This window comes from Telmatherina bonti (assembly GCF_933228915.1).
Source record: "Telmatherina bonti genome assembly, chromosome: 22".
In the NCBI taxonomy this organism is placed as follows: Eukaryota; Metazoa; Chordata; class Actinopteri; order Atheriniformes; family Telmatherinidae; genus Telmatherina; species Telmatherina bonti.
Genome location: NC_136631.1, coordinates 9,471,343 through 9,483,224, shown reverse-complemented (window position 1 = coordinate 9,483,224; position 11,882 = coordinate 9,471,343). Strand labels below are relative to the sequence as shown.

Here is an 11,882-nt window from a genome sequence, read left to right as displayed (position 1 = left end):
AATATGGGCTTTTTAATTTAAAAAAACAAAAAAAAAAAACATTTTGTGTGGTGTGCCTTGTGAATTTTTAGTGGAAAAAAAGTGTGCCTTGGCTTATAAAAGGTTGGAAAAACACTGAAGTAATACACCAATTATCCATGTTCTTAGGAGTGGAAATGTTCTATAAAGCTTTGGGAGTTAGGTTGTAAGAGCCTGTTTACCCAGTGGATTTTGGAGTGGGTGTGTGAACTTGTGGAGGTGTGTCCTGCTGGACTCAAACACCAAAATAAAGATCACGTGTTGGCTCGAGATTTTTACTGCTGAGAAATAGCACCCTCTGGCGGGCCTGAGAGGTATGGCAAAAATAACAACACCTCTGGACGAAACCATTCAGTCGACAAAGACGCGTTAAAATCATGACTGATCCAAAAGCGTGGGAAATTATAGTAAATAACTAATGACATTTTATATAACATATATTTTTATATTTACAAAAAGGTGTTTTAAAATAACTATCTGTAGGGAATGTGTAATCTTATTTGGTCCCCTGTGTTTTGACAGGGAGTGGTGCAGCCCAGTAGTATTGAAGGCAAAACTGAAGAACGATTTGTTTTCAACGAGAGGAAGAAAGGTCTCTCACACCGCCGCTGCAAGAACGGTTGTAACATTTAGAACTGCTTGGTTTCCAAACAGACTCTTTCTCAGCTCGCCATGGCTCTGTGCGGGGGTGTCGGAGCCATGGCTTTACCCAGTGAGCTTATCGTTCACATCTTCTCCTTTTTGTCCGACCGAGACAAGCTCCGGGCCTCGGCCGTGTGTTCGCGGTGGAGGGAGTGTCTGTTCTACCCTGCTCTGTGGACCGAGCTCAAACTGCGGATAGGTGCTGGTTGTAGCTCCGACGAAACCCCAAAGCTAGAGTTTCTAATGCGGAAGTTTGGCTCTTTTGTGCGGGAGCTGCAGCTGGAGCTGGCACCAGTCGGAGGTAACCTTAGCCCGTTGAACAGCGACCAGTCGTCCGCCAGGATGGAGCAACCTCCCGGTCCCGATGGTGACCCGCAGCTCTCGGAGCGCTGGCGAGACGCCATGGCCACCTATCTGGACCAGGTGTTGTGCGTGTTCACCAGCATCAGAAACAATAGGTAACGTCAAATTTACATCATTTTGGGCTCTTTGGATATTTATTAATGTTTAGTTTTAGAATTTCACGTGACGCTTGCGTATGTTTTTCATCATTTTAGTGCGCAGCGGCTAGCTAGCAGCTAGCTAGCTTAGTTGGCTATAAACAAACCCTGGTATTAGGAGTTACGTAATCGTGTCATGTCTTTGCGGTGGTGCTGACAGCCAAGTATTGTATATATGCAGACATTTTGGTTTTTTACAGCACTATGACATTGCTTAGTTTGATATATGACATAATCAAATTGTTTGGTTTATGTCTATTTGGTGCTATATGTTGATGTTGCATTGGTTTCTCTAATCCAGCAGATTCAATGCAGCAAACCAGAGAAAGCTTTGTTGGCTGTGACTTGCTGATATCAGCACACACTCAAACACACACACACACACAGTTTACGTGTGGTTGTATTTAGCTCTGGTATGCTGTTACAACCTGTAATTTATAACCATCCGTGAGCAGCATATATACATTGTGGCTGCATGTTACACTGATTATTTGTGCTGTGGAAATTTCCACTCATCAGAACTTTCCTCTTCATATTAAGACTCCTGATTTCAGTGCAGCACATCTGTTTGACCTTCTCCAACCTTCCCCATTACCCTCCACAGTGCTTTGTGGTATTGAAATGGCACCCATTCAGAGGTTTTCACTTCATGTCTTAGTTCTGCTGAGGGGGCTGAAACCTTTTCTGTTGTCTGGATTCATTGTTTTGAGCTGCTTCTGTACTGACAAGCTTAACCACAGTCCACTGATTCTAATGTGATTTGTAAAATGGGGCAAAGTTGGGGACAGGTAATGTGCTTGTTGAACTTGCTTGCATTTTCGATTCTGTGTTAATTAAAAAATATTACTCCACCAGTCAGAGTGGAGGGTACACAGCAGACCTGCAAGCATTTCAAACAGCTAAGAAAAGGATGGCAAAAACTTTGTGTTTTAAGACTGATCATGAGAATAAATCGTTCAAACTTTAATTTAACACTAGTTTCACCAGAGTTGATGTAGGTTTATTTTTTCAGGGGCACTAAGTAAATTCACAAGACTGCAAAGCTGAGCTGCCAGCTGTTACTCAGGAAGTGGATGCTTCAAGAACAACACGCCGTTCACCTTATAGGTGGATCTTTCACACATCCTGTTTGTGAGAAGGCAATGGTGTTTGTTGTGACCTTTGCACTCATTTAAATGCAACAACCTTCAAAAGCGTCAGCTTAGGACATTTAGCCTTCTGCTGCTTCATCTATTTTTCTGTACCAGGATATAAGGGGTTTAACAGCAACATGCAGGCAAGTCTAAATATTTTGCACAATTGAGAGCAGCTCAGCAATGTGGAGAAGTTCAGCCAAATTCGATTGCTCGTTTTGCAGTTTGTCTAATAGGCAAACTCCCTTTAATCAACTGTTTGGTTTGTAAACGTTCTCCTGTTACGATTCTTAAAACTCTCTATTTATAGTATTTGGAATAAACCCACATTTTATGGCTATAATAATAAATAAATGTTGTCAGTATAAACACAGCGAAGCCACCCTCTACAAATGATTGCTGTGCGTGAAGAAAACCATGTTTTTTCTGTGAACAGGATGTGTTGTTGCTGTAGATCTGGCACTAAGTGGCTTCTTCCCCCTTTTCCTCCCTAGAAACCTACAGAAGCTGAGTCTATATGGGGACACCTTCATTCTCCAACAAGAGGGTCTGTTAGACAGCTCCAATCTGCATCAGATTCATCAGGGGGACAAAAAGATCAATGAGTAAGCAAGCATGAAAACTGCAAAATGAAATGGTTTGCTTTCATGAGTTTTATATCAATGGTGTGGTTTCTTTTATTGTAAGTAAACTATATCTTGTATAGAATTGCAAAATCATTGTCATAATTTTAGTAGTATGTGTGAGTCTTTTGGCACTGTTGAGTTGGAAAGTGTGTTAAATGGGTCAGGACGGTGATTTACAGAAATGAAACATCACAGTTTGCGATTTAATTAACTCGCTACTGAGATGTAGACGGTGATCCAAAACATCAGCTGTCAATGTGCTGATTTATACATAAAGGGTTCTAATGCAATTTTTCTGATAATTATGATGGAAATTTTTTCCCAACATTTGACTTCTTAAGAACGCGTCAGTCGTTTGTGGGCTGCTTGTACCTTTGTACTTTGTTGCAACCTGCTAGTATATTTTACTATTCCTGGTAGTTTAGGACTTAATGTTTTTTGCCATGTTTCTTTTTTTATTTTATAGTGATACACTTTAGGAGTAATGTGTATCTCCTTCTTTATACATTGCAGATGCCAAATAATCTTTTCCCCAAATGCTGTCTCGCTGATAGAAAGCTTTCCTTCTCCTCTGTCTTTTTTCCAGCACCTAAAACATGCTTAGAAATCATTTCAAATCAATAGTGACTTTCAGGTCGCAGAAGATGAGGAAGCACAAATTAGACTTATTTTTATGATTTTGTGAGGTTTCCTTTTTCCACCTTTATTTGCCCCTAATGACCGACTGCAGGTTTAAGTTCCCTAACTGATGCACTTGCTAAATTTAATTTTAACTACCATTTTGTGGTTTTTTTGTTTTTTTTTTGTTATGTTATATGATTTGAGAATACTTGTGCAGACGTTTTGCTTTAAATGCAGAGCATGTGATTTCATTTCAAAACTGCAAGTCTTCGTTTCCAGGATGAGATTTATCTTAGATTTGCATCCTATGTTCAGTTTAAAGGGATTGTGGTGAAGTGAGGCTAATTCTTCTTCTCTTCTCTCAACAGAATCCAGCAGTTGTTCATGGAGTTGCTGTCGAACAGCAGACAGCTGCGGTGGTTGTCCTGTAGCTTCATGCTGGGACTGGTGACTCCCTGTTCTTTAACCTGCCTGTCAAATCCTTCAGCTGAAACCCTGCAGCATCTCAGCTTGCTGGACCACCAGCTGGGTGTGTATTTGTCTACTGTGTCGCTGTGTGTGCAGACAACTGGGGATGGTAGCATTAGCTTTGTCCAGCTAAACTCTGACAACATTTCCTGCAGGTCCCCTCATCTCACCGTCAGAGCTGGATCGTCTTTCCAGCCTTCACTCGCTGGCTCTGGATTTTTCCGACTTTACATCTGAACTCTGTGGTTTGCTGGCGTCTCCACGTCGAACTCCACTCCATCGCCTCTCTCTGCTGCTCAACGGCGCCGCCCTGGAGTTTAAGCCATTAGAAGGAACGGCTACAGATGATGACTGGAAGGCACTGGTAATGCAGCTGTGTTGTCCTGGATATTTCAGACATTTAACATTCAGTTTAGACTGAACGGATGCATCTATCTCTGACATTTACCTGATCTTCTACAGGTTCGCGTGAGTGCCAACTTACGAGTGTACATCATGGCACTGGAGGTGGACAGCTCTGAGCTTCTCCGGGTCCTGAAGCCCAGTCTCCCACTGGAGCGTCTTCACCTCGACAGTTACAGCACGCTGGTGACAGATGCCACCCTGGAGCTCATCTCTCAGCAGTACAACAAAACGCTGACTCACTTTCTACTTCTGAGAGATGGTCCTGACTTCCCTGACCTCAGTGTCAATCGCAACGAAGACCCCTTGGTCCTCTTGGTGTGGAGATGTACTCAGCTGACTGTACTAGTGATACATGGTGAGATCACAGCATCTTGTTTTTGTTGATGTATGTATTTATTTATTTGTTTATTTATTATTTGTGGTAATTACAAGTATACTAGATGACAGTGAATAGGATATTTTTTAGCAGAGCAGCTATATAGTTGGAGAACATATACAGCCTGTAATGTTTTCAACTTTTAATTTAGCCAACGTATACATGTTCATTTAGTAATCTTGGGGGGTGCTTTCACTCTGTCGCTGTTTGGTCAACTCAAAATGATCCTGGTCCACTTCCACAGATCGCCTGGTCCATTTGGGAAAGTATGAACTCTGGTGTGGAACCAAGAAGCCACAACATTAGTTCTCTGGCTCTTTCTCAAGGCTTAAAACATAACTGTGACAATATTTTTACTTGATTGTCACCATTTAGCCACAATATAGAGTATATTTAATGCATCTTCTTAAGTAAAAAAGTAAAGCCACATTCAGTTCAGCTTTGCTCTCTTTTGATTTCTATTCTTTAAAGTTAGCATGTTCTAAACTATATTTATTCTTTTTAAACATTCCTACACCTGCAAATACAAGTAATAGCCAATTGCACTTAGCATTAGTCCTGCGAAGGCTCCAGTGTGAAGGAAAGCCTCGAGCGGGGCTATATTGGACCACATTTTCTGAATTCAATTGGACTTTGTGGGAGAATTGGACAGTTTATTGTCTTGGATCTGGACAGCAGATGTCAGCCCTACACATCGCGTTTACACAGACTCCATTCTGGTTCTGGCTCTGGAGCAGTTCTGGTCATCGGACTCCATTATAACATATTATAACCTACAGTTTCAACCTAAAGTTTAAATTGCCAGGCAACGCAGTGGTATTCAGGCGTTCAGCAAAGTAAAGCCTGCTCCATGCTCCATAAGAAGCAAGAACTTTTTTTCTTCTTCCCAAGGCCCTGAGAAAAAAATGACATTATTTTGTTCTTGCAGATGTGGTTGAAACCGGTTCTCGACACATCAGACTGGCAGAACTTTTCCCTTCTGGGTTTTGTGTGATTTGTCAGACCTTTGAGGTGGGCGTGGTTTACACCAGGAAGTAGACAGTTGCCGACTCCACATCTTTGCTGATGCAGGTTAAACGGATTGTTTTAATTAAAAAAAAAAAAAGATGAAGACAGTAAGAAAGTACAACATTTTTACAGCACACTGATTCAGCCACGTGCCCAACCCACCCTGCCACGGATGATGTTTCTTTTTAATAGGAAATAACTGACTTCTTTGCACATAAAAGCGCAGACATGCCCCTGCGGTGATCCTTGACTTGTTGCAGATGAAGCTTCGCATAGAGCCTGAATTGACCAGACAAAAAATAATTTTTTCCAACAAAATTTTAAAATATTTAAACTATAAAGGAGTCCATTTCATGTGTAGGAACCTCAGTATGTATAAAAATTTTATTTTTTGTTGTAGACATCTGCAGGCATCATGGGTCAGAAGTTGGATGAGGATTAGATGAATCAGGAAAAAAGGAAATTAGGTCCCAGTTACTGTAAATTTACATTCAATCCTGTTCAATATTATTAATATTTACCTATAACTTCTCTTTGCAGGTTACACTGTGTGGTCACATAACCTGGTGGCCATCTCGAGGCTGCGGGGCTCCAGTCTTCGTATCCTTACAGTCTCAGAGGAAAGCATCGACTTCGATCCGGACCAGTCCTTGTACGTGGAGGGAGACCCAGTCCATAACCTGGTCAAAGAGGTTTCACTGGGCCTCGGCCGTGTCTGGCACCCTTGCCTGGATTCCAGTGTGGTTTTGTCCGAGCCCACCCAACACTTCCACCGCGAGCTGCACGCCTTCAGCATGGGCATGTAGGCAAGACACGGCAAAGCCAACACATCACAGCCGAAACTGGGCCAAGACCAGGCCCGACCAGCCATGACCAGGTCGAGTCCGACCTCTGAATCAAGCCAAAAGCAGATTAAAGTGAAACAATCCAGAGATTCTATTTATGTGAACTGATCAGTTTTTATTTGATTTTTATTTTTCTTTGTGCTGTTGCTTTCCACCAGCTTTTAGCACCCAAGCAAGCTCTACTCTTTCCTGGAAGATGTGCTTTTTTTTTCCAGCTTTATGTCATGATTTTCCAGTTTGCCAGTTAAATGGAAAATCAGATTTAACTTTTGTTTTGTTTTTCTTTCTTTCTTTAAAAATATCTCCCTGCAAGTCAAATCTTTCTGTTGATATTGAGTTTGAAGGAATATCGCTCTATAATCTGGCAACACTTTAGAGATTTTTAATTTGATAAAATGAGTCATCCTGCTACTATAACAAACCCATTTAGCCCAGTTTGGTCTGGTCTGGTCTTGCCCACAAGTGCTAGGCATTCTTTCTCCATCATCTTAATAACCTCCAGAGCCTCTGTATAATGTAACTTTGATTTGTCTTGTCTTTCTTTCTCTCTTTTTTTTTTTTTTTTTTTTTAATCTCAGTGTTTTCCATTTCTCCCTGCTCTGTGTATTGTCTGTTTTTTCCTGTGTGGTGGATCCCTTGCCTGTATAGGCTTTGTGTGTATTTAAATACAGATATATTATTATCCTGTTCAGCTGGAACAGGACAGGCAGGCGGGTTGAGCGATGGATCCGTGGGCCGAAAGAGGGGATGCGTGTTCGGACACAAGCTGTTCGGTTTTTTTTTTTGTTTGTTTTTTTTTGTTTTCACTATTTTATTTGATTTATTTTTACCTTTTGCTCTGTGCCGGTGTGTCTGCTCCACTCTAGCAAAAGTTAGAGTGTGTAAACTAACTGATCTACAGCTTCCTGGGTAACACAACCATAGCTGCTTATTCCGTTGTTCTGAAAAAGCACCTTGTGCATTTGTCCCTTGCTTTGAGAACCGTGCAAGCAGGGTGGGAAGCTCTGCAGATTTACGCTGAGCAGTTTTTCAGCAACAGCCATGTCAGTGTCATGATTGATCACTGTAAAGAGGGTGGTGTTTTGAGGCCAAAAGGCTTCATTAAGGGTTCTGAGCACCTTACTGACTGATTGTTTTATGGAGAATATTGTTACATGCTTCCAGCCAACACACTTCCCACCCTGCTCACTTTTTGAGAAACCCCACCAACTAGCTCAAGAAGGAGTTTAGTCTTTCCACTGATATTTAGAGCCAATATATAAAACTCTGCAGGTGACAAAACAACATACCAGTACTGTGTTATGTTTTGATCTGTAGTACACTGTTTTAAACCCCCCCCCCCTTAATATCCCTACGGAAGATATCTGCCTTTCTGATTTGTATCATTGGAGTCAGCGCCCTTTTGCGTTCTGCTCTTCTGCAGTTCGGTAACCAGATAGCAGTTTTAATACCATGCTGGAATGAGGCATCAGAAGGACATCTCAGTCTTGCTTTATCCTAGAAAGAAGAGGCTGTTTCATTCCATAATGCCATGTAAAACTCTGTTTTGAGGAATATCTTCACACACGCGGAGGACACGTTAAAGCAGCAGTATTCTGTAAGTGCAGCTCTCTTAAGATGGCAGATACAAGACATTCCAGCAGTACTGTAAGTAGGAAGCAGTTTGTTTTGCAGTAGAACATTTCATAACTATGAATGAGTAAAAGAAAAAAGATGTTTTGAATGTAACTGAACTAACATTTCTCGGACAGCTTGGTTGTTCTACATTAAAGACTGACTGTACAGCTGTGTTTGCCATAGAAATTTGGCAGATCCATATCTTGCCAGGGTTGCTAAATAACTGAGTTTGGACATTGTAAGTTCAGCTCACAGCCAAGACTGCTTAGTTACTTCTTTTTATTTTTGTCTTTGGCACCAATAGCACAATAAGGTTTCGGGTCGTGTGGCTCATCTCTTTGGCTAAAATGTTCTTGTCAGTCTCAGGTAGGCTTTTAACATCACTATGACCAAGACCGTGGTGGTGATGATATTGGGTAGGATGTGTGAAACAATCAGTTTTTTTGGGGTTTTTTCTTTTGAGTCACAGTTGCCTTGGAAACAGCCCCTCTTTTCCAGATACAATTGTTGTTGTTGTTGTTTATCTTGCCATCGGATAAGCCCTCACTCCGCCACAGTTGGAGGGTCAGCAAACCTAATCGTACATTTGTTTTCAAAGATTAAGGTTGATAAAGAGTAAAGAATGGCAAAACCTAGCTGCTCATTGCACATGTTTGTATCTGTGCTGTTAATAGAGGGCCTGCTGGGCCTAAAAAAAAAAAAAAAAATAGTCTGAGCTGATGGGCTGATGTCTATCTGGCATGGAGGATCTCATTCACTGATACCTGTTCCAGAGTCCTAACGTGTGTATGGCTCATGGCTGGCACTGACCGGGGCAAATGTGAGTATTATTACTGGATTACTGTGCCCGGCGTGATGACAGGTGAAGCTCCAGTGTTGTGACAGCTGCTGCGCCCCTGTTGTTCTATGAAGGAATTTCCTGAGCTCAGTGAAGGTTTAACAGGAAAATGAAAGTGAATTGGGACCCGAGGGTCAGAAAAGCTGCCCTTTTTCTGGCTTCAGCTCAGACTTGCATGTCAGGAGAATGGCGCTGTAGACTTCGAAGGTCCACATTAAGGTGTGTAGTTTACAAGGTTGACTTTTTTTTTTCCCTGATATGGACTTATTTTCATAGAGTCACCCAGCACTTTACAAGCTTCAGAATGAATTGGTCCAAGAAATGGACCAGTGGTTACCAAATGTATGCTCTCCAGTTATGGGACCTTGATGGTTTAGCCATGATAATCTGAGGAGTCCTTGGTTTGTATCTCAGGATAAATGCACTTTGGTACCAAGAGTTTCTTTTAAAGGCTTTCTGTGGCTGCATTTAACAGTGAGAGGGGGGGGCAGAATACCAACATAACACGTTCACACCAAAACATGTTGGTTTAGTCTTGTTTTCCTCTCTTCTGCTCTCCCTCTACATTGTTTGAGCTGGTAGAAGTTTGCATTAGACATCAGCTTGGTAAGAGGCGGAAATATCAGCAAGTTGAATGTAACGTTAAGCTAAATCTAATCTCACATAGTAAAGCTTTTTCTTTCCCAATACAAAGTGATTTTAAAATTGGATTTTACTAGCACCACTCCCACTTCCTTGTTTGTTTACTGTCCCCTCAAAGCTCTCCACAGTGGAAGTTGGGTTTTTTTTGCTGTCTGGGCAGTGTATGGCAGAGTTTCTGTGGGTTTCGCCAGATATAGTCAGCTTGAGTACAGGAAAAGTTTCAGTGTAATATTCCCAGTAACTCTTTTTCCATAGATCTCCTTTTCAGACGGCAATGAAAATACATTCCCGATATAAAGGCTCTTGGACAATGTATTTGTCACAAGTGAATGTACTGATATTTGTGAGACATCTTTAAGAAATATTGATGCCATAAAACTGGAAATGAGTACAAAACATAACCTGACAATGTCAAAGTGAGGGTGGCACATACAGATGGAGATCTCTGCTTGGTAATCCTACTCCATCAAATTCCTTTGCAGATTTTTCCAGATTCTGGGATAAACGATTACAGAACTGCAAAGTGTTTTGAAAACAACAATCTGAAGAAAATGGCTGCCTGTCCCTGATCCTGACGAAGGCTAAAAAAGGAGCCACCTTGTGTCTAAAAGCTTGCAGTCTCACTGCGTTCTAAACCTCTGATCTAAATAAGTCAGGGGGCTTGGTGTTAGGTGTTAGTTGTTGCTGTTGTTAGTTCGCTCTTTAGGGAAGCTGTGTTAGAAGCTACAGTAGAGTTTCCACACGTGTTTTCGGTTTTCTTGGAGTGTGCCTGTATTTCTTTTTGCATATGTTTTTCATGTGAACCCAGTAGAAATGTTTGAATATGATGCGTGTGTGAATAAGTTGTCTGCCGTGGCGCCGTCGTTTAGTTAATGCATGCTTGAGAGCGCGCGTGTGTGTGTGTGTATTTGAGGGAAGCTTGCTCATGTTCAGCAGCGTAGCCGTATCACTTCTGCCGCAGCGTGAAACCGGAACAGAAATCCTTTCGCTCTCAGGGTACAGCTGGGTTTTCAGAAAGGAGGAAGGTGTAAAGTAACAATAGCTCAGGCCTCTAGCTCACATATGTGAATTTTAGGAGTCACTGGATCTGTTCTCCGCCCTTCATGTGTTTCTAAGCTGCCAAAGACCACAGTGGAACAAACCTAACCCAGACTCTAGTCGATCTGAAGTGCCCATCTGCATTCGCACAGTATTGTTTTTTCCTCCACTGACCTGACTACTCATATAGTTTTTGTTTTTGTATCTCCAAATCTTCATCCTTGTTATTCTTCGGACCACGCTGTCCTGGACCTTGTAACGTGTCAGCTGTCTCGTCTCGTGGTTGAAGTTAATAGACCAAAGCAGACCTGTAAACAAAGGTTTGGCCAGTCTTGTTGTAGTGACTGCACCCCGTGTGTAGAAATAATAAGAATATGTGTTTCGGATGGCATTACTAGACATTTATTTCCAGCACAAGGGTTAGCGACGTTGTAGCACATCTCGTACGGTGTGGCTGAATTCTTACCTCTGAATGACTCTCAGGGTCTGCGGTGTGTTGCTGAGACGTCGTAGATCAAAGCCAGGCCTGTCGAGTCCGATGCTGTTCGGTTACAGAAGTGTGGAAGGAGCTTAAATCAGAGAGATCCCCACCATCTTCCTCCCTCTGTCTCTCTCCTGTCAATCACCTGTTTCACTGTGAGGAGCGAGTGAATGTAAATTTAAAGGAGGACATAGACGCTTCCAGAAGTTACTCTGCAAGACGGGGTAGCTTCTTGGCCACGAGGCGGGCAGGTGTGCCGGATGTAATGTGTTTTTATTTGATGGGAAGCACTTACTCCTGGGTTTTGGAGCTGTAAAGTTATCTGCTGCTAGGAACAGGACATTCCACACTGGGAGAGGAGGATCGCTTAAGCCGTCTGACTAACAAACAGTTTACTACATGGCTACAATGTGTGCATAAAAACAAATCTAATATATTTTTTTTTTACTTTGTATGGTCTGATTGCAAAGGGATCGAGGTTGCAGCTCGTCTCTCCAGATCAGCAGCTGGTCTGAGTAGAACGGTAGTGTGATACCATTAAGAAGCAATTGCTCAGAGCTCAGCTATGTTTCTAATGTGTTGTTTCTGCAATGCCATGCTTCAGGCCGCTTTTTGGGGCCTTTT

The 11,882-nt window shown here is 42.0% G+C and overlaps 1 protein-coding gene across 1 annotated transcript; it reads left to right on the top strand.

Moving 5' to 3' along the window:
• Positions 1-690: 690 nt before the first annotated feature.
• On the top strand, positions 691-6,603 carry fbxo33 (F-box protein 33; the record flags this gene model as incomplete). The annotated part of the gene is made up of 6 exons (XM_079261724.1): positions 691-1,118; positions 2,788-2,898; positions 3,909-4,069; positions 4,164-4,372; positions 4,471-4,768; positions 6,338-6,603. 6 exons carry the CDS (start codon positions 691-693, stop codon positions 6,601-6,603), a joined length of 1,473 nt encoding a protein of 490 aa, XP_079117850.1.
• Between the last annotated feature and the right edge of the window lie 5,279 nt (positions 6,604-11,882).